The sequence below is a fragment of the Thunnus albacares genome, chromosome 3 (assembly GCF_914725855.1).
Source record: "Thunnus albacares chromosome 3, fThuAlb1.1, whole genome shotgun sequence".
Taxonomy (NCBI): Eukaryota; Metazoa; Chordata; class Actinopteri; order Scombriformes; family Scombridae; genus Thunnus; species Thunnus albacares.
The window spans coordinates 17452431-17476978 of NC_058108.1; the positions used below are offsets into that span (position 1 = coordinate 17452431).

The 24548-nt window shown below is 37.7% G+C and overlaps 1 protein-coding gene across 3 annotated transcripts in view; it reads right to left on the reverse strand.

The window, feature by feature from the left end:
• LOC122979346 (glutamate receptor 2-like) overlaps window positions 1-24548 on the reverse strand; it is a 96754-nt gene that overhangs the window by 24258 nt on the left and 47948 nt on the right. For all 3 annotated transcript variants that reach the window (XM_044346710.1, XM_044346711.1, XM_044346709.1), the window contains exons 12-16: window positions 23236-23378; window positions 19791-20006; window positions 17404-17558; window positions 14194-14392; window positions 11130-11377 (exon numbers count right to left, since the gene is read on the reverse strand). In XM_044346710.1, coding sequence (XP_044202645.1) covers window positions 11130-11377; window positions 14194-14392; window positions 17404-17558; window positions 19791-20006; window positions 23236-23378 — 961 coding nt within the window. The remainder of the gene's footprint in view (window positions 1-11129; window positions 11378-14193; window positions 14393-17403; window positions 17559-19790; window positions 20007-23235; window positions 23379-24548) is intronic.

A 24548-nucleotide genomic window follows, 5' to 3' on the forward strand; every position in this document is an offset into this window, starting at 1 on the left:
AACACAAGTGAAGTGGAAAGATGATCATGGGTGAAACAAGCTGACTCAGATTAGCCACCACTTTATTTGGAGGTCAAAGTGAAAGTTGGTACATCTGAAATGTTGCTGATAATCACTCACTGGTCAGGAAAACCATAAGCACGTACACCTTCACCATGTACTGAACTCAGCCACTCTGAGTATTGAACTCAGAGTGGCTCTGTAAACTGTAATGGATTTTTACAACTGATAGTTTGGGTAGTAGTTTTACCATTCCCCTTAGTTTTTGAGTATATAGGGGTTTGTTTACAACCGGTTTGATCATCTGACCACTGTTGTGGACCTTTTTTTTTAGTGATGTCACTGAGTTGCAATGTGGGTATTACTGTTGGAACTGATGACCAATGTTACAAAATAAAATTCCAAGTTGTAATAAACACAGTTTTCCTATAAGTTAATATTAAGTTAGGGTTAACACTGGGTTGAAGTCAAGCATCTCAGATGATGACAGATTGGGTTTAGTGTTAACGCTGTGTTGGGTAAGAAAACACAAATTGATGATGAAACAGACTTTGACACAGGACTGTCTGTCTGTACTTGGCTAAAGGCCACTTATAAGGTAAAACGAGTACCACTCTGTAACATCTCTCATTTAGACTCACAGTCATATAATATTAACAATTTACGCTGATCAAATTTATATTTCTGAATCAGGACTTCTGGTGTTTGGATCAAGTAGCTTGTAAATAAGACGGTATATGTTAGAAGGTAGAACTATATTTTTCAGTTGTTGTGAGCATTAATTAGGCTCCCACACAAAACTCCAGTGCAGAATTTTGGTTATTTCTTAACTTCCTTACTAATGCTGAACTGACTCTGATTAGATTCAATAAAGGATTTAGATTCCATAAGTTGATCCAATTTTAGATTCAGATTCCATGACATGCTATCAAAGCCCAACAAAGACATATAAACAACTCACCAGTACCTATAGTAGCCTAACTATTTGCCTACATCACTGACGACAGTAATCATCCTCCTCTAAATAAAACTTCACTGCTGTTGTTCAGGGACCATATCTACATGAAATCCACAGCTTTGAGCTCAGTAAATCCCTCGCAGGGTGATTTTGGCTATGGGCTGGCATTAGGCCATTCATTTTAATGGGTATTTCCACATTTGTGTAACAGTCACTTTGAATGATGGTTAATGACATCAGGAGTAACTCAAACTGTTCTCTAAGAGCAAAGTGACAGGTTCATGTACACTTTGGTGAGGCAGATGGATTGAAAGCAAATCTTTTTTTTTAAGTTCCTCTGACACCCAAATCAATCTAAGGAATGGCTAGAGATATTTCTGTTGCCACTTCAGTACAGTAGAGGTGAATGGAACTCACTGTCATATGTTTCCAGAAACAGCACCCCTCTTACTTTGGATAACCAACAGAAAACAGATGTACAGTAGTTTTCATGAAAAGTTTCTCTGGGTTATTCAGAGTAATAGTGACAGTAAAAAAAATGTTTCTGGCGTAATTTTTAAATTCAGTGAGCAGCACAATTTAAATTTCATTCACCTACGAACTGAATTTGAAGTAAACATCCCAGAGACACATATCTCAAAATGAAGAAAATGAAATACTAAAGCATCTGCATGGCTGAATATCACTAGAAGTAAGTGAGAAAAATGTTTCTTTGATAATATGGGTGAACAGACCTGTTAAATGACGATTAGCTAAAGCTTGTTTACTATATCATTTGGAAATGTTTTAGTTAATGACTGTGCAGGAACTACAAGTGAGAATTACTAAACACCACTATGATGAAAGGTCCATCTATGTTTTTTGAATAAGTAATTGAATTAATTCAAAAGATTTGTTGTTAACGAAACCATATTTTTTTCAAAAAATGAGGCCAATCTTGCCACATGCTTATGATATCATGGCACCTCTGCTTCACTTTTTCACATGAGTGAAAAATCCATTTTGACTGAATTTGCTTATACAGACCCATTTTAAATGTATTTAGTATTGTTTGTAAAGCCATCTAAATTACAATGAGTTATTTAATGTGTTTTGAAAAAAAGTCTGAATATTCTAACAGTTGGTTGGGGGGAATCCTAATCTAATTGTCTACAAATGACTTTATAAATTAATTGATTGTTGAGTATCCATCTGTATCTATGAAAACTACATGGCATATGTTTAATGTGGAAGATTAAAAGTCAAATACATCACACCTTATTATATGTATGTCCTTTTTGTATAAATTTCCTTTTTATGTTTACATTTACTGTGTCATAATACATGAAAAACACATGTTAGCTTTTTACTCTGAATGAATTGTTCTTCATTGTGACATGAATTTTCCATGCCACATTAAAAAAAAACCAAAAAAACAAGTGGCATGGAAATGTCACAATGAAAAACAACTAAATTCTTTTTTTTAATTACCAAAAGCTTATTAATTGCCCTTCAAACATACTGTATTTTTTCATTTAATTATGACATAGTAAATGAATACATAAAGAAATACATATTAGAATGTGTGTTGTATTTCACAATATCTTTGTTTGATTTGTTTTCATATAAGCATTTTCAATCTTTCATAGTTTAATAGCCAAGAAGTGATCAAATTTAACCATCAATCTCAACAATGTGTCATTTTCTTTCTCTTTCTCTTTCACTTTCTGTTTCGTTTTGAGATCATGATAGCGATGGTTAATCATTAGCTGTGTGGTGGAGCATTCTGGCTTATGTAGCTTTGCCAGTCTTATTAAATTTATTCAGTTTGGGTTCTACATTGTCACAGTATTGGTATCTTTTAAGAAAACTACATAGGAGTTGTATGCTTAAAATTCTAATATGTTTTAATTAAACTTAACTTGTACCTAATCTATTTTGTGCCACTTGACTAGACCAGGAGGTGGTTGCACATGCTTAGACACTGAATGAATACATGTCCACAAATCCACTTAGAAATCATAGAAAAGTCAGACTTGTCAGACTTTGAACACCCCTGCTCTAGTCTATATGTGTAAGTGCTCACAGTCCCCTCAGGGTTCAGGACCCACCAGGAACATAGCCACTTCTTGGGCCTCATTAAAGGGAGGGTCAGTACGAGCTGGGTTATGCCATGGTTTTACAGGCTAGATGTCTCGGAGCCATCTTTGGCACTTGCATTGCTGGAGGCCCACACATCAGGGTCTGCATAACAATCCCTACCCTGGTCAACATGCTATATGGCTTTGGAAGAGCTTATGCAATCCTAGAGTGGTCTATCTCCCATAGTGAGACACCAATATAGTTAGAAAACAACTTTGGGTAATTTAACGTAAACCCTTGTTCTTTGATAACAGAGAGAGGTGTTTTACTATCACTTCCCTCCTACCATACAGAAAGAAACTGCTTTAGAATGACTTGGCTCAGTTCAACCAGTCTCTTACTAACAGACATGATGTAAATTACATAGTTGGTCAGGCCAACGCAATTCCTACAGTGAAACACCCCATTCTGTTATCAAAGAACCCTAGTTACCAAGAATAAAGTCCCCCTCCACACAAAAATGTGTCTTGCTGATTGTTACTTCATTTGAATGTGACCTTTAGTGTGCAGAATGATGTATGTATGTCCAGAGTTTGTTCTCACATTGACCTGCTGAAGGAGGAAAGTTTCCCTGCACTCACCTTAAATCTCAATTGAACACATGTACCTGATATGTTATTATTATTTAAAGAATTTGGCTAGCTTTTTTTCCTCACTTCTAGTGATTTTCAATATTTTTCATCTCATATGCACAGCCAAACCAACACTGAACTCATCCTACTTACAAGTATTTTGTGTGTATCCAAAGTCTGATATATCGTATTCCTCTGTGCTTGAGAAACACCATTGCATTGAGTGACATGTTTCTTCGTTCCTGAAGAAAGTGTAGCTTGTTTAGAACCGGCTCCAAAGAGTAAAAATAGCGTTAAGATAGTAACCCACCACTGCACATGCACAGAAGCCATGGTTCCATTTACAGATGTTAACTAGCTTGTTGTACTACATAATACAACATCTTGACTTTGTACCGTTCTTTGAGAAATTTACAATGTAGAACAAAGTCAAGAGGTTGTGATATGCAGCACAACAAGCTAATGAAGCTCTGTAAACAGAACCATGATTCCATGCATGTGCCATGGCATCTGTCTTACTAGAAACCTCACTCCTGAGGGTTACTATCTTATCGCTGTTTTTACTCTTTGAAGATGTTTTTAAACAAGTTACAGTAACCACTGTCTTCAGGAAGGAAGGAACATGTCACCCAGTGCAGCGGAGTGGCTCACTGACATGTTTTTAGTAAACTTTGGACAACAATGGAGATCTACAGGCTCTGCATATGAGATTTGTTGACAATAAGAAAAATACAGAAAATGGCCAGCCAAATCCTTTAATACAACTAAACCTCAATCGAATGCCATCTGGACCCTGCACAACATTTTTATCTAATATCACCAAATTTGTTTGTCATAGAACCAAAGCTCAATGCTAGATAACTACACATTTAGTCTGCTAATTAGATTTCTTATTAGTGACCTCTGCTAATGCCGTCTTTAATTGCTAGATGACACAAAAGAACCTACATTAATTGATTAACTTTTGAAAAGGAGAGGAGACAATCCAGCAGGAAGAGCTTTTAAAATAATAATAATGATGTAATGGGTGGTGAAATTGTTGCTAACGATGTTTGGTATTTTGTGCCCCAGTAAATCAAGCTAGCTTGTCAGTAATGAATCCAATGTATTAGGTTTCATGTATCATGTAGTGATGAATGGAGGCTAATGTTTTTAAGACATCTAAAGCACCCTGTATATTATGTGTTGTGAAAATGTGGCCATTAACCACGCCTGGGCTCAGTTCACCTCAGATTTGAGTGGTTGAAAATACTGTATATACCAGCAAATTATTTGTCATTGATTGAGTAATCATGGCTATATTTTTGTTTCATAATTTGAATATAATGATTTTCACATGCCAAAGGGTTTTGAGAACTTGAATTTTCTGGGTTTTCTGAACTGAACCCGCCATGGACATTATAACATCAATCATCGACTTTCACTTCAATAGTAGCAACAAGGAAAACACATTAAATGACAACAGTAAGATCATGCTAGGAGCAGAGACATGGAGAAACTGGAAGATAATGTTTGCAGGAATTCAGTGAATAATTCAAGTGGTATTCACTTCACAAATTAGGAGTTCTCCTGACTATAAGATGAAGAAATTAAAAAATGTGTCTCTGGTTCTAGCATGTTATAGTACAACAGTCATAAAATAGAACTATCAAAGGGTTAGACTTAAAGCTCCATTAAGCGATATTTTTGGTGTTAAAATTGTGTCAAGTCATCTGAAAGGGTTACTAGTGCCACCAGTCTCACTGAGAGTCAACACCCAAATCTGCAGCTCTATAGAATTCAGTTTCTCTAAACTCACTGCTTTGGTTAACAAGTTCACTCCAATGGTTCTTATTGACCCATAACAACCAGACCCAATAGAAGCCACTCTTCACTCACAAATTCAAATGAGTTGATTGGATGATGCCTGTCTCGGGGAAAAAAAAACAAAAAAATTCTGGGAAAGCCAAAGTCAACCAATGGCTAAGCAATTAGAGAGCAAAAGAGATCCAAATATTTTTTTCGCAGGAGTTGATGGCTCAAACTTGGGCCCTGTTCTTCAAACATGGTTTAACTAATCCAGCGTAGCATGATGTTAGGTAGCTAAGTTATGTCTCATCCAGCTAACTTAGTTTTTCTAATGTACTTAATTATCGTGATAACTGCATACTCTTATTCTGAAATAAAGGCAACATGAGAAGATAATTGAAACCATGGTAAGTGTTCATAATCGGATGAGTGTTGATCATTCATATGTTTGGCTGACATGTCACAATGGTATCATTATGGTACAGAGTACTTTTTTACAGCAGCTGCACAATAGTTAATCTCTTAAATGAACGGCCCTGTTTTTATGTTGGTGCAGAGTGTGATGCATAGGGTCGCATTGGGGAACTGTTATTTTGCTTGCTCACACTGAGGTTATTCCCTAACTCATCATGCCAAGGATGAGCACCATCCACTGCTCACCTGCTAAGAGCAGGTTGAAACCTTGGCACACTCACATGTTCTATTATTTTGCCACTTTATTTGGTGAAGGCACACCCATATAAACCTCTCTGAAGTCACGCAAACCCCTTTATTCATATTCTGCTCATCTTTCCACTCTCCACTCAGTTTTTTTTCTTAAATCCTTGGAAGACTGAATAAATATTAATGAGCAATTCTTACCTGCATCTGGCATTTACAACAGCTAGCATTCTACACTGACAGCCTTTTCTTACTGTGGTGACTCGCTTCAGCCATCTGAAGGCTTTAGGTGTCTGTTCTGTCTGCACAATTATCCACAACATATTCACTGGTTAAATTTTGTGCAACCAGCACCAGACTGTTGCAAAACATTACAAATACCTCTGTGCTTATGTGCACATTAAACATGTCAGTTATGATTGATTATTTCGTACAGTTCTGTGGCCTGGAACTCCACATTTTTTAAACCAATACAGGTAGATGTGAAGCTGAAGAGGAAGACACAGAAAACTGTGGAAATGATCACTGAATTCAGACAAAAAAAACAATCCCACCCCTCCACCCCCTCTGGAGATACATGGAACTGTTGTAAACAGAGTGGAGTCCCACAAATTCCTAGAAACCACCACACAACAGGATCATAAAGAATAACTTAACATTAAATCAACTTTTTTGAGTTAGTAAATTACATCTACAGTCACTTTATTATTATTATATTATATTATCTATTGATTCTGGGCCGATTTTATAGTGGTCATTGAAACAGCAGTTATTTAATTTTTCCAGAGAAAGTCTGTCCTTCAAGTATCTAATCTTAATTTTCTATTTTATTGCTATCACATGTCATCATTTTGCTGTTCTGACACCTGCACTAAAACATATTCCTTGTATAAATGTACTTGGTAAATAAAGTCAGATTCTGAATTTGCAGACAACTTCAGTTTTTGAATGATGGTTTTAATGTAAAACTGAAAGCTTGAAAAAACTGCCACCATGCCTCTGGTCAAGAACGTGTGTTTATATTTTACAGTTAAAGGTGCAGTGTGTAGAATTTAGTGGCATCTAGCAGAACAGACACGGCAGAAATGGAATATAATATACATGAGTATGTTTTAATTAGCGTATAATCCTAAGAAAATAAAAATTGTTGTGTTTTTGTTACCTTAGAATGAGCCCTTTATATCTACATAAGGAGCAGGTTCTCTTCCAGGGAGCCTGCCATGTTGCACTGCCATGTTTCTACAGTAGCCCAGAACAGCAAAAATCAAACACTGGCTCTAGAGAGGGCCTTTCACATTTTTTGTGAGTTTCACGGCCACCGTACATGCTTGGACGGGGAAGGGGAGGGGCTATTCAATTGGCTGCAATCTGCAACGTCACCGCTATATGCCAATAAATCCTTTGGTCCTTTCACTGTCCAAAGTGCCAATATAAGTGTTGTTTTAACAGACTTGAAACATAAAAAACAAGGTGATATGCCTTTGTTGTTACTCTTCCATGTAGCCAGGTGTGTTGTTGATTGAATGCACCAATCTTATGGCAACAGGAAAACTGGAGAGAATTGACCTCAGAGTGAATAGAATTATTAATGAATTTAAGCAAAGTTAAATTTTGCCTTGTATGTGTATTGTTCAGGTTTTAGATAAAGGATAAAGTGCTAATGAACTGCCCTAAAAATCACACTCTTTGGAAAAGGGCATCAAAAGTCAGAGTTGACATACTTCTTTAGCTCATAGTATCCTAATCCTATATTCATAGATATTTTACTCTTTACCATGAAAATTAAATTGTGACACTGAAAAATTTTGATGACATAACAATATTCTACATACTGTATCTACATCATTCATTTCTTATAGATACCAATGATGAAAGGTTTCATTTGAATTTGAAAAAGAAAATGTTTGAGATTCAACTTGATATGTCTTGGTGATGATCCGCCTAACTGTTAATAAGCTGCACTTTTACGAGTTTGGGCTCAAGAACCTGTAGCAACAGCTCCTGATAGTCTTCAAGCCAGCTTTGTAGAAGGAAGAAATGCAGATTTGTGCCAAATAAACTACAATAAATTAAAACTAAGTCATATATGAGGAACAAGGCCCAGGACTGAAATTCTGAAATTGATTGATTGGAAGATCAGATTATCAACAGGGTAAAACAGGCAACTTCTACAGGATTCCAAAGCTTCCTAGTTCACTGTGTGGCAATGTTACTGACTGTAACTTGTTGTAGAATATGCACTCCTGAAACACTGAATATCAGCTGACATGATTAAAAGTGGGTGCTGCTAATCATCTGATCTTGATGCCTTGTCTTGAAGATTGGTTTCATATTAAATTCTAGCTTAAAGACCTTCATTTTAATTGATATTGTGCTTACATGGTGCATGTTCCAAAATAAGTTTTGGTGTAATCAAATGGCCACACAGCAAATCTGGATGCATGTAGTATTCTAGCACAAGAATATTGTACACAATGCAATCAAAGGGGGAGGAACAGGGGTCAATAGCAACCCAGCAGCTACTTATTGTCCCAGGCCCCCTGGTTAGTCCAGCCATGGTAAAGAATGACTTCTTTGGGATGTTCAGGTTGAGATCAGAGATCAGCTATAAAACCTTGATTAGCTAGACTCATTCCTGAATTACTACTGACCTCTGGTGTTCAAAAAATCGCTTAATGCAGCTTTAACTGTGAATTTTAACTGTGAACTACAATAAGCATTAGAAACATTCATTAGAAGAAAGGTCACTTTTAGGAGCAAAACGACAGAGACAGCAACACAGAGAGACATTAGAAAGAGTGAGAGAGGGAAGGCAGCACAGACAGAACCAGACAGCCATCTGTAGTGTGCTGAAAAGACACAACAGTGAGAAACAAACTCAGTGACTAGCATGCAGCTCAACGACACGCACAGACACACACATGCCCAAACATACATACAAACATAATGTATCTGGATCATTATTCAATATAAGGTATAAAAAATGAAGTATGGTGTCTGTAAGTACTAGTAGTAGTAACTCTGCTGATGTTTATACAGTATGTCTCAAAATTCAGGCTGCTATTGACTGCATACAATTTAAAGCTAAATATAACTGTAAATAGGTTAACTTCATAGTTAAATGTTGACTTTACATACAATGTTCTGCAGTGCAGAGCCAAAAGATGTATCATTGTTCTTCCACTTACAGACTGCACAGTATGGGGTCGGGACAGGATGTTTTGTTTTTAACTGTGAAAATATCTGAAGGGTTTGTGTAAAATTCACTTTTTTATATTATAGGTTTTATATTTATCAAGAGCATTCAGGTTAGATGAGAGGAGGCAGAAATCTCACAGATATATCTCAAATCTGGAAGAATAAAACCAAAACTAATTTGCATGGAGAGATACACTGTACCATTTGAGGGAAGTAAGAAAGAAAATGCGTTTTTTTTTTCTTGACCCTTTAAGCAAATGGGAATGTGCGATGCACATGAAAAAATGTCTTCATGTGTCATTCATTTTAATATTTAACAGGTCTTTAATTTTCTCATCATTTCCCTGCATATTTTTACCGGGCAAAAAACAACAACATCAAAAAAACCCACTTGTAATTTGTTACTTGTTATACTGAAAATATAGAAAATATTGTGGGACAGTTCTTAGAATTTAATTAGTTATGTTTTATAAGAAGCAGTTGATTTCCAGAGAAATGTTCTTGCAAGAATTGCTCAATATTAGCAGTGATGCTTTCCAGGGGAAGCCTGAAAGACATCTTTCTATTGTGAAACCATCTCCAGTAAAATCATCTTCATCTTTTTACTCATCATAAATTTCTTTCCTCTGTGGCAACACGCGCTTGAGTCCTTTCAAGGCCCCTGCATAAGAAACTAAAGTTACAAAAGCCACTTCCTTAGAAATTCTAGAAATATGTGGGACCTGTATAAACAATGTAATTCCAAGGAATTTTACATAAACCCTCCTTTTCCCCTGTAACCAGACCTCTTAAAGACTTGCTACTTTGAATGCTGAGAGACAGCAGCAACCAAAGATAGTTTTTTTTTAGGAGATACAGGATATTTCTAATGGAAAACAAATACATACACACAAACACACACACGCACGCACGCACACACGCACACACACACACTAGAAAATGTTCAGGTCACAAACTCATAGACATCAACAACTCCTTGAACCAGGTCTTAAAGAGCCCCATTAAGATTTGGGGGTTTTCTGAAATCACTAAATAATGTTGACAGTATGTTTCATAATGGTTGAGTAAACCTGCAACCAAATTCTCCTCTCACGAAAGAATATGAAATCAGTACTAATTAAAATGGATAAAGCAAAGAATGGCTGGGATTATTTCACATTCATTGCTGTATCATGATATCTCTTTTTACAGAAATGACACAAAAAGAGACTACGTAATTCTAACTCTACATCAAATACAACATATCATTAAAATTTTTTGTGATAAATTATTTCTTTAAGACCTGAAATCTCAAACAGCCCTCCCCCAGTTGTCACGGCAACCACCACTAGCCATTGGCCAGAGGTGGTAACCATGGTAAAAATACAAACCACTGAGATGATGTCATCAGGGTAGGTGGATTATTATAACAACGAGTAAGCCGCCATGCCCCATTCATCACACTCGCATACTGCACCACCCAGTCAGCACTAAGGCTTGGGACCAGACTACATCACTCCCCACTGTGGTTTATTTTTTCATGAGCAGGGCTGAATATGAACACAGCCACAGCTCACACACTGGCTAATTACCACCAGCTTGTACATCCTACTAACTACTAGATCAGGTAATCAGTCAGTATGTTCTGGTCATTATGGTTTAGGCTTCAGGGAAATTCTGAATCGACATATCACTGTACATTGACAATTAAAAATTGTTCTTTAAAAGTTTTGAGTATTGAGAAATGTACTTTATGAATGGGGAGAGGGGACAGTATGCTAGGCAGCAGGTTAGTAGTGTGAATGGTACATGGCAGTGCAGGTTGGCTAGCATTGTTATACTGATCCACCCACCTTAATGGGGATCCTTTAGGCGTGGCAATGCCGTAGCCTTTGGAGTCCAGGTTTCCTCCCACTTTCATGGTGTCGCAGGGTTTCCTCTGCTCAATGTACTCGTTCATGGTAGACTCCAGCAGGTAGGCATACTTCCCTTTGGACTTCCTGACACGCAGGACACCCTCTGATGTTTTCTTGACGAAGACAGAAGGTTCTGCTGATTTCATGTACTGCCACATTTTGTCAAACAAGGCAATTTTAGAGCGCTGAAAAAAGAGAGACAGAAAGACACTCAGATTAGATACTAAACTTAGTTTGTACAATGTGGGTACCTTTAAGTACAATGTAATACCTTAAGCAGAGGGTACTACAAGATATACTGTAACAAATGTGCACCACTGAGGCATAATAAATGTGGTGAGTGCATCTCTTTCCTCATAAAACATTAGCACAGATGAGTTTTGGAATATTATTTCCATCAGTCTTCTTTTTCCATTTCTTGGATGCTACAGCCACCAACTGCTGATCAGTGGATCAGGGTCAAACCACAGGAATGCCCATCATGACTCTCCTCATCATGTACATGTATATGTAGCCATTATGTACTCTTCTGTTGCATTGTATAATACATTAAGCACAAAGCAGTTTTATATTTCGCCACTAGAGATTGTGGATAGGTTACACTTTCTATGAAGCCCATGTCTATATTGCCTTATAAACATACTCATAATGCAGTATAATCTGCTTTTAGCACTGTATAATTATATTATTATAATAATTATAAAAAAATTATGATCACTCATAAATATTCATAATGCTTTATAACAATAATCAACATATTATAAAGCATTTTATAATGATTTGTAAGATAGTGTCATAATATTTAATAGTTGCATTTACATTTTTTTGCAAAGATCATAGTGTATTATAATTATAATACATTATAATCATTTTATAATGAATTATAATCACTCTTAAAATACACTATGATGTGATTATAAGTTACTCTAAGTGGTCATTGGGTGCTTTAAGTGAAGTAATGAAATTCCTGAGGGATAGGCAGATATTATACATTTCAAGCTGGCTATAAGTCACTATAAGTGGTCATTGTTTTTAAGTAAAGTGAAACAGGACAGTAAATATATACAGGACAGTAAATGTAGTGGAGGAGGGATCCCACGATGCTCTCGGACCCCTCGGGTCTCTGTGGTCTCTCAGACCACGGACAACTGCGCAAACCACTCAACCAACAGCTCATTCTGCTAGTTAAGGGCCAGCACATCAAATCATCTGTGTTTGTTACTCTCTAGAGGGCACGGGCCTGCACCACGACATTATCCCCTCCTTCGGGAAGCACATTCCCGTGCTTCAGCCTACAAGCTCTCTCACACGGTGTCAGGCTCCTCATTCACTTCCATTTATTGTAATATTTCTGAATTAGCACTCATTGCCTCATGCCTCTGCTGAAGCACAGAGGTGGGAGGTGGGGAGTGGGGACGGAATGTTACCTTGCTATTCCTGATGGGGCTTACCTTTCTTTGCTTCTGGCTTAGGTCCAAATAAGACCTAAGCCAGAGGACCAAATAAGGTCCAAATAAAGCAACATTTTGGGTCTTAGTATAAGCAAGACATGCTACGGGGAAAAGGACCATATCTGGCTTGGGGCCCTTGGTTTCTTGAGTCTTGGGGAAATATGACTCTTGTATGACATACATGTGCATGTAAATGTATATCTCGTGGCTGTTTGCCATTGGCTGTAATCCATACATTTGTATGATTTGACCAATCAATGATGATTTCTTTGTCTCTAAAGACTATAAAAAGGTCAGTTTGGCTTTTTATAGTGAGACAGATGAACTGATGCAAATCATGTGTGTTCTGTCTCCTTATTGTACAGTAATAATATATTTTAATCTTCAATCCAGCAGTGTTTTGTGTATTATTTTATATGTGCGTTTAGCGTCTTCAGATTTCCACGACATCCAATAGCAAAAATCTTTTCAGATGGGGGACCCTGGAATAAAATCTTATGAAATGGGGGTCTGTGATCTAATTTGTGTCAGTTTAAGGGTCCTTGACGTGAAAAAAAATAAGCACTGCTCTAGAGAGTCACGACCTCGGATGATTACATGCACAGGCCATTGGCTAGTAAGATGAGCTGTTGGTTGAGTGGTTGGTGCAGTCATCTGTGGTCTGAGAGACTGGGGTTCAAGTCACGGCGTGGAAACCATACTCTGCTACATTTACTGTCCTGATTCACTTTACTTAAAACAAACAATGGCCATGGATCTTGTAATGTATTATATCTGCCTATACCTCAGGAATTTCATTACTTCACTTAGAGCACCCAATGACCACATAGTTACTTATAATTACATTATAATGCATCAAAACAGTGATTATAATTTATTATAAAATGATTATAATGTATTACAACTATGAGAATTATAAATACACCATGAACGTTGCAAAGAAAAATGTGAGTGAGTGCCAAACAATTATGAGGCATTATGATGACCTTATAAGTCAATATAAAATGCAAGTAAGTAAGTTTAAAAATAGGTTTATGCATTATACATATGGGCTTCATAGAAAGTGTCAGCAGTGGATACAATGATTCTGTACATGTGAGCAAAACCAAACAATATTACAGAATGATCATAGGTCTCTCTCAACCCGCAACAGTGGTGCCAAGTATCATGAAATACAAAAAATATTTTTTTTATTTTACTCATTTACTATTAAAGCGTTAAGTGGCAAGTTACATCCCAGAAATTTTTTATATGGCAGATTTTAGAGCAAAATACCTGAATTAGACAGTGCTCTCGACCACGATCATTTACACACCAAATTAGGAATATCTTTTGGAACAATGCTGTTCATCTGTCCAGTGGAGTTCCACACAGTCAGAGAATTTATGAAAGGAGCACTTAAACTATTCTGGAGGCTTGTGCTGGAACAACACCCTACTAACACATTGCACGTTGGCTTGTCCTATAATTTGTATCACTTTTATATGTGTCCTGTTGAGACTGTAGGTTGCATTAGTGGTAACCTGCAGTCTCTTGTGTGAAGTCTTTACCCTGAAGAACTCCTTGGTGGATCCAGAGTCCAAGGTTCCATATGCTATCTCTGTCTGTTTAGCCAGGTCTTCAGCACTCTCAATGGGAGAAACCATCCTCTCCACCGTCAGGAAGGCAGCCAGGTTGGCAGTGTACGATGAGATGATGATCAGAGTGAAAAACCACCACACACCTCCCACTATGCGACCTGACAGAGACCTGCAAACACATACACATAAACAGTCCAAGGTATGCTGTTATTACAGTCTCATTAGTTGAGCAGTCAGATGAGAAATGTATGGGCAAGGTAGGGGGATATACAGAGTTCAGCAGAAGGGCTGTTTCTGTGCAGACTCCACTAGCTTTTGAGGATTATTTCTTTTATCTGAAAAATGAAAAGGTGTTCCTGGGGTTTACTTTACACATTCTAAGATACATGAGCATCTACTACAGCAATTGCTATTAAAAGTGAAATCTTTATCATTTAAAAATAAACATTTAATTAGGTAGAAAATGTAAAAAACAGCTACAGCTCACATAAGGTTTACCAGCACAGCAGTATTTATTACATGTCATTATAAATAATTCTTATCCGTCATATTCCCCCAGGCTCTCTTTCTACTTCTTAGACTGCATGGGCATGCAGTCTATGAAGAGTCCCATTTCCTTTGCTGGCAAGTCCAACCCTGAACTTGTTAATGATCTGAACATCTTTTATAATCGTTTTAATATTCATGATTTTAGTAAGGAACTGTCTATGTACAGAAATTTTTGCACAGAACAAAAGGAGATATATGTTGATGGGGACATGGTTTTTAAACTCTTCAGGGGAGTGAAAGAGAGGAAAAGTCCTGGCTCAGATAATATTGGTGATTGCATTCTTAAGAACTGTGCAGAGTCATTTCCTAACATATTTTCCTCTATCCCCATGAAGTCACTTCAACTTTATAGGGTTCCTCACCTCTGGAAGGATTTTGTAATTGTACCTGTGCCCAAGACTGAAGCACCAAAGTCCCTCAATGACTTTCGGCCTGTGGCACTTACTTTTCTGGTTATGAAAAACTTTGAGAAAATTATAAAAGATGAGATTTTGGGTACAACTCTGGTAAAACTGTACCCACTCCAATTCGCTTACAGGGTAGGTAGGGGTGTTGAGGATACCACAGACACCCTACTTAACAAGGTCCTGGGTCATCTGGATGGTGCAAAGAACTTTGTATGGCTGCTTTTTATTGACTTCTCTTCAGCTTTTAACTGTATCCAACCTCACATTTTAGCAGATCGACTTACCAGCATCCACAACATTGACCCTGGCTTAATATGTTGGCTGGTTGACTTTTTAACTTATAGATCTCAGAAAGTGACAGTCAATGGCATCTTATCCAATGTCCTTTTATCCTCTATTGGCTCCCCTCAAGGGTGTGTCCTCTCAACACTTTTATTTGTTTTATACACTAATGAGTGTCAGTGTCATTATGTGGGAAGACACATCATTAAGCTTGCAGATGACTCTGTCATTGTGTCCCTGCTTAGTGACAATGACATTGACCATTGTCCAGTGGTAGATGATTTTAGTGATTGGTGTAAGCACTCTTTCTTGGATATAAACGTGTCTCAAACAAAAGAAATTATAATCGACTTCAGAAAGAAGCCCCCACCTATTCCTCCTGCTTTTATTCATGACCAGGCTGTTGAAGTTGTCTGACAATACAAGTATCTGGGGACAGTAATTGACAAAAATTAACATTTGACTCAAACATTGATGCTGTCTGTGGAAAGGCCCACCAGTGTATGTACTTTTATTGAAAGCTCAGAAGTTTTGATGTTGACACCTCTTATGGAAATGTTTTATTCTTCTTTCATTCAGTTTGTTTTAACCTTTTCTTTTATCTGCTAGTTTGGGTCATTTACACTGAAAAACGGGAATAGGTTGGAAGGCATTGTAAGAATGTGAAGTAAAATCACTGGCAAAATCTTGAGGAACTCTTCCTATTCTACAGAGTCAGAGCCACAAAGAAGGCCCAGTCCTGGCTGACCATAGTCACTCCCTGTTCAGTGAGTACAAGTTGCTTCCATCTGGTCGCAGATATATTCTGCCTAGATGCAGGACCAACAGACTTAAAAACTCTGGGAAATGGTGTTTGTTAAAACCACAAAAAAATGAAATATTACAGCAGTGGTAGATAAATAGCAGCCTGTTGGCCAAATCTGTCTCTTCAACAAAAAATATTGACCCCCTAACAAATACTGAAGTTTTTCCTTTATAAATCTACAGTAGATAACAATGTAAACACAAGGCTCATGTAAATTCAACATTCTGTAAATAAATATGACCTTGTAACCTCTTATAAACTTACAAGATGTATAACACAGGTAAATGTATTATACATCAGATTTTTGTCAATAACAGCAGATACCTTAAACCAAAAAATAAGCAGGTTTATGTGTTTATTGTGTGTGGATAGGCTATCAATTATATTTCTCGTTTCACAGTGTTACACAGAAGATATGTTCTACGATATGTTTTGACTCCATTAGCCCTAACTTACTCATCGGAATTATGATAACAAACAGTGCTGAAAAAAAATAGCCTATGGTTGCTGACCCTTTACTTATGGGATGGAGTTAACCGCAAGACTTACTAGTTTTACTTGCTGTGTAAGGTTATGTTCTAGGGCAGGATTTTTAGTAATTTGTGTTATTACAAATGTCAGTGTGACTTTGAATGAGGTTTTTTTTACTTTCTTCATGTGAATGTTTGTTTATTTCCTTGAATATCCATTTGTTTCTTAGATTTTGTTTAGGTAGTTAAAGGAACTTGGTTTAAGTCACTGAAACATCCTGGTCATGGTAAAAACATATATATGTTTTCCCCATATATGTTTGGGGAACTAAAACATTTGGTTGATGTTGGGGAAATGTTCTGATATTGTTTAAACATTTAAAAAGTCAATACTGAACATGACATAGGATGTGGATCCTAGTCCTGGTGTCAGGTCATGTGCTTTGTACCCTAACCATCAATTACTTTTTAAGTTCTAAGGTAATCGCAGTTCCTGCACTGGAACAAGGTGTTGCCAGTGAAAAGACTTTGGAGTTCATTCAACACCTCTAACAGTGTCAACAGCAACTTTGAAGCAAAATCATGTCTAACAGAAAAGATCAGAAATGAATTAATTCATACTATTGGAACCTGGGGTAAAGAGTCATGCTTTAACAGCTACACCAACCTTGGTGAGATGTCACAACCCTGCCGCATGAAAGCACCCAAAGAGAACCAAAGGGAGTTGAAGATCCCAAACTCATTGGTTGATTCTGTTGTCAGCGGCAATGCTCCATCCTCTGGCTCCTCCAGCGTCCACTCATAAGGGCTGAATCTGGATACCTACAAAATAATACATATTACTTATTGGTCTGATTTCCCTGTTGCAGTGTACCTGTATGAAAACACACCCCTTTTTCAGTCGTCCATCTCATGCACATCTGACTGACTGACTGACATTGCACTCTGATGACATAACAGCTTGTGTTTTACCTGCACTACACATGCGTTATTGTGACCCAATGTGTATTTTTTACATTTCAAGTATTCTATTTTCTTCCATTTTATTTGTGTGATTGAACACACATGCGGGTTACCTTACTCAATACGGTGTCTGAACGCGTCCTGTGTAGACACAGTGAGGGCTGAGGCTGCTGCTGCTCTGCTAACGTGCTGTTCTTGCTATACAGTCTGTATAAACATTGTTAAGAGTCTACAGCCATTCTAGCTTTTCTTGGAGGCTGTACTTCAGCACAGCAGCTTTGAGTTAAATGCTAATGTCAGCATGCCAACATGCTCACAATGACCAATGAACACACAATGAACATACTGTTGCTAAGCAGGTAAAATGTTTACCATGTTCACCATCTTATTTTTCAAAGTACAAAGTAGAGCTAGGGCTGATGGGAATGTGATTAGTTTTGCAAATATTTAGTCATAAACCAAAGTATTGGACAAATTAAAATTATGATGTTGGCACAGATGAAAGGTTGCGGAATCACCAAAGTAATTTCAATTCATCCTGAGGGGGATATGAATGTCTGTACCATGATCCATCTAATAGTTGTCAAGATATAATCCAATTATGTCACACTGGTGTTACTAAAGGTTAGACGTTAGAGGATCACTTAAGTCAATAGGATTCATCCTCTAGGAATCATGAATGTCTGTACACATTTTCATGGCAATCCATCCAGTAGATGTTGAGAAATTTCTGTCTGGTCCAAAGTGGAGGACCGACTGACCATCACTGCCATCCCTAGGGCCATGCTGCTACAATGGCTAAAAGCAAGAGCAAAGCAGATGTAGCTGCCCAAATCAGACATCTCGACAAAACAACAAACAGCTCTGACAAAGTTTCAGATGGATGATTCCATCACCAATCTACTGGCAGATGAAGGGAGCGTAACTGTTGTGATACCAAAAAGTATGTAACAAAAGCATGAATAGTTTCTGGTGAGGCTGGTGATTGTTAGCAAACGGAAAGTTATAAACACCAACGTTAGCCTTCTGACTTTGACACACCTTATTTTGGTTGTTTGGTTATTTTGCATGCCCTCAGCTAGGACTTCAGCGGATAAGTTTATTCAAAAGATTTGTGCTTTGTCTTGTAGTGGCGCTTCACATTGCCGCTTTTGATTAATGCTGCATTTTCAGAACATATGCGACACACTGGTTTAGAACTGGCTGCCAGAAGAATGAACATAAATTGGGCCATCCATTTATCTTTAAAAGTTTGGTTTTCTGCATCAACTTTCCTTATGTTGGAGCAAGCCATGCTGTCATCACTTTTACTTCTCTCTTGCCCTTGCTAGCGAACTGGCCACACAGGGTAAACAAACGATTTGATTGGCTCAATTGAATAAAGCTATTACCATATTACCTGGTAACTGATAACTGGATTAGCAGTGCCCACTGTCTAAAGCTGCAACCATACGGATAGAACCGTCACTTGATCCAGGTCCGGACCGAGGTCCACCATTTGGTGATGCCTGCCCTAGCTGATATTTTTTGTACTGTGCTACTTTGTTGCCAGTAACTAATTGAGTAAGAGTAGAGCAGGCCACAGTAATGAAAGGATCAACATTTGACGGTCTTTATTTTAGTTGATACCAATACTTGCCATCAGTTTGATTTTACTCACTAAAATCTCTCTGAACAGTGTCCTCCGACTGCTCAGCTACTGTAGCGCAGATGAGAGAACAGAGTTGATAAAAATGTTAAAGGGTAAATCGTCAGTAAATCATCTGCTAATATTTCTGATTTTCTGGTTGCTGTTGAAGCTAACATTGGGATTTGCTTGATTTTTCGTCTTTATGTCTCAGCAATGGTGTTCAAGCACTCCTTCATAACTGTCCATTACTAAATGTTTTCTTATCTTGCCCCAAAATCCATGCTTCCTTTAGTGAATATTTGTTTGTCATTAGGAACCTATGACAACCATGGTGACAATATACAGTAATACTTGAGAAATCTGGTGGGAACAAAACCAGAGGGTTAACCTACTTTGTTATAGTTCACACAAAGCAGACTCAACACACATGCAAACACACATCTCTAAATAGACCCACTTACCAGAAAGAGTACAACACTGACACCTATATAGGCAAAGACGATGCACATCCAGATTTCATAGGCCAGCGGGTCCAGAAAGGAGAAAACTCCTGGCTTGGATTTCTGTGGCTTTTTGATCATGATGGAGATTCCCAAAGACATGAAGGGTTTGGAGAAATCTATTACCTCTTCACGAACAAGAGTGATCGTCAGGGGAGCAACTGCTATATCTGCTTTCTGTTGGAGACACAAAGACAGAGAAAGATTGTGTGGTCTAATCCTGGACTACAGTCTGTTCTTTGGATGAGAAAAAAGAAAACACACTACTAGACAAATTTAACTATGAAAAACTAAACAACAAAAACTAGAAAAGGCTAAATTTCCTAAAGAAAATTGACTCTGCTGATTAACTGTGTTAATAAACAATGGAAACAGCATGAGTGTCTTAAAATCACAATCACAATTTGCCTCAAGGCATTCCAGGGAGCTCATTGACACCACGTTATTACAAGACTTTTGTTATTTGAAGATAATACACTTAAGGTATTATGAAGAAGGTTATATTCAAACATCCAAATCTGTTCTAAATCTGATTATTGATGTCAGGATGCAGATTGAATGGAATATCTCTTGGACTTGGCATCAGCCAGTGGGGGAACTTAGACCACCAAAACCCACATCCCTCAGTGTTACTTTTAACAGTGGCAAAATGGTCTTTTTTATTAAACATTATTACAAGGGTTGCTAGCAATCCCAGTAAGATATCTTTTGTAAGGCTCCTGCTGAAATTATTCTTACAGTTTCAATAGCATTGTTTATTGGCTTATAAAAACAATTCTGAGGGAAAAAAACACTGGATGAAAACCTTTCGGCAAGTTTATTGCTTCTTTGTTTACAGCAATGGCAGTGAGATAATGTGCTAGATCCAATGCCTCCTGGGCACACAGTACCGCTGATGACCTGAGCCCAGTCCCTAGCCACACTAACCACGACTGAGAAATGCATTTGCTGAAGATTTCAACTTCATTTGATTTCAACTCGGAAGTCTTTTACTACAAGGAATCTGCCTTTGTGCATGACAATCAAAAAAGAGAGAGAAAAAACAAGTACCTGTACAGAGTAAGAAAAATACACCTGTCACAAAAGACAGGTGATATAAATTTTAAATAAAATTTTACAATAAAGAATGAGTAAAAATCTATTCCATATAAGTAAAAATCTGTTCTATAGACACACCAAGGCAGCCATCTGCAGTGTCATCTTGAGATCTCATTTTGCTTGTCTTTAAACTTTTCAGACAGTTTTTATTCTTGTAATGGCATAAATCCCTGTCTTACCAGCATCTGTCATCCACAACAGCTAGCATCCTATACTGACAGCCTTTTCTTTACTCTAGTGACTCTCTTTAAAGCCATCTGAGGCAGCAGGTACTGTATCTGTCTCATCTGCAGTCTGTATTGGAATAATGTTGCAGATTGTCAAGGCACAATTACTCACACCAGATCTACTGGTTAAATTTTGTGCAACATGTTGATAGAGATTGTTCGGGTTAAATTTTATATTAATGTGTGTTATTTTGAAAATCCAAATATATTTGTGGATCATTACCAGGATCACATGTACGTGACAATATGAAGATTCAATAAGCAACCATTTTGTTCCTAAAATGTCAGCAGTCATTTCTGCATTTAAAAATAGTAAAATCTTTTTTTTGTATATTCTCAGTTCCACATGATTCCAATCTCCCTGCTCACTTACAGAAAGTCAATGCCTTTTCTTCTCTATTAGCTAGACACTCAATTCTATTTAAATGGAAGGATATAACCCTCCATCACACGACCAATGGATCAAAGATTTGATGCAGAACATCAAGCTTAAAAAAATCAGATGCACTCTCAACGACTCGATTAAGAGATTTTACAAACCCTGGGACCCTTAATAAACTACGTGAATAGTTTACCTGGCCTGGAACTATGAACTCATACCTCTACAGTTGGTCTGTCCTATCAATGTTTAAATACACTATGTTTTTTTTTTTTTTTGTGATGTGTCTGTTTCAGATGTTGTTTTTGGTTTTGTTCTTTGTTTCTTTCTGTTATTCCTTATTTTTGTGCGATAAATGGAAAAAAATCTATAAATAAAGTGTTAAAAAATAGTAAAATCTAACTGATTTACACTGATTTTTTTTAAAAATAATGTCATGAATAAAAATAAAAGAAGTATGACATGCAATATCACATCATGACGGAGAAAGCTGTAAAGGGGAAAAAGTAGCAAATGTGATTGATCCCACATATGACCGATGCAAACAGGAACCAGCTATTCTGTTACATATGTTCTGAATGTATCGAAAACAACACCATTTTTGGAAATCTATCTTTGACCCTTCATCAAAAATATGTAAAACATCATTATGGTGTTCACACAGAACGCAAAGCAAATTTTTTGCACGGGGGGAATACATACAAGTCAATGCAAAGTGTGAATAGACGCAGCGTGAATGAGGTGTATAGGCAAAATTTGCATGAGTTGAAAATATTCAACTTGAATGAAAAGTTTGCATGTATTGGGGAACTGGAGCAGGGGATTGAGCTGCAGCTTGCCAACAGACAGCTGTTGAGAGCTGGCCAGCTCTGGAGGAAAGAGCCGGGGAGCACGTTGGTGCTGCTGCTGATTTCTGGAGGAATAAACACACAACGGAACACCACACCAGTCACACCGGATTCTATTCTAATCTCAGGAGGCAGAGCTGGTCGTCTACTAATCGGAAGATTGGCAGTTTGATTCCCGACTCCTCCAGTCCGCATGTCGAAGTGTCCTTGGGCAAGATACTGAACCACAAATTTGTCCTGACAGCTGTTCAGTGTGTGAATGATTAGATTCTTCTGATGGGCAGGTGCAATCAATCAATCAATCAATTTTTATTTATATAGCGCCAAATCACAACAAAAGTCATCTCAAGGCACTTTTCACCGTGCATGGTAGCCCCTGTACCCATTCAGTGTATGAATGTGTGTGTGAATGGGTGAATGTAACTCGTAGTGTAAAAAGCGCTTTGAGTGGTGGAACGACTAGAAAGGCACTATACAAGTACAGTCCATTTACCATTTACCATATAACATCAGTAACATCATCATGCTGGCTCCCATTGTCTGGGTGGGCACTAGCTGGTGTCTAATGGTGCTTGCTGGCTGTTTGGGGCAAATGAACACAAATGATCCCGTGGTCAAACTTGCGCGAGTAATGCAAGGCGAAAATTTGCTTCGCATTTGGTGTGAACAACCTGCATTGATTCATTTTTTGGTGTGGCCCCAAAGAGATGTCTTCTTTGTCTTCTGTCTTCTTGTTTTACTCATTGTTTTATTTTTACTTGTAATTAAGAACATGTAACATGTTGCGGTTTATCTTGCTATCTTGTATAGTATATCTTGTTAAGTTGTTTAATAAAAATACATTTTTATCTTACCCCATACACCAGCTCTCCAACCATCCCATTCCAGATCTTGGTTTCTGCATCTCTTGCTCCATATTTGCCATCTCCCACTATCCTTAGCTGGTAGCGTATACCACAGTGCTTTGCAATCTCCGCAGCCAGGTCAACACAGTATCCTTGCATCAGTCAACCCCCCCCCCAAAAAAACAAACAAACAAACAAACAAACAAACCACATGCACAAAGAGACACGTCAGCATTGTTCGACAAACTGCCCAGAATGTCCAGTTACTGTCCTGCAGACTGCAGGGTAGATTACTTTGAATGTTGCACAGACAGATAATCAGCAAAGGACAACAAAGCAAAAAGCCCACTCTGTTATACAGGGGACAATCATCTTCATTCTGGAATGTGTGCAATGTAGTGATTTCCTGAGCCGATCCTAAGGTCGGCATTGGAGGCCAAAAAAACTTGATCATGACATCTTTTGTGTCAAGTATTTCCACACCCAACAACTTATGGATATGATGGTGACATCAATTTTTAACAAGTATATTGCCAGCAAATTCTGTATATTGTATGTCCCTCCAGAAGAGTTCCAGAGACTTGTAGAACCAGTGCTAAGGCTGAGGAACACCATTCTTCAAAAAGACATTCCCTCATTTGGTGTTTTGATAATGGTGGTGGAGAGCGCTGTCTAACACGTCAGTCCAAAATCTCCCATAGCTGTTAAATTGGATTGAGATTTGGTGACTGCAAAGGCCATAGCATATGATTCACATCATTTTCATACTCATCAAACCATTCAGTGATTCCTCGTGCCCTGTAAATTGGGGCATTGTCATCCTGGAAGAGACCACTCCCATCAGGATAGAAATGTTTCATCATAGGATAAAGGTGATCACAGAACAACTTTGTATTGATGTGCAGTAACTCTTCCCTCTAAGGGGACAAGTGAACCCAAACCATGTCAGCAAAATACCCCCCACAGCATTACAGAGCCAGTTTCCCTTTAATTTGTCACCTGTCTACATATGTGTGTATATATATATATATATATATATATATATATATATATATATATAACATTGATAGATGGTCTTTGGAAATGAACAGCTGTATCCCTCTTGAAAAGATTACATATGGATACAATACCTTTCTGAAAATTTGGCAGCCTTTCCTAGAGTATATAGGCACATCACCTTAGGGATGTGATCACTTCTGGCAAGCCAGAGGGCCTCTTTGTTTTTCACTCCATGACTTTTTTTTTAACTGGGTTTATACAGGAAAGGAATTAGGGTTTCTTTGATGTTCTGTGTTCTGTATAATTGCTGACAATAAATCTGA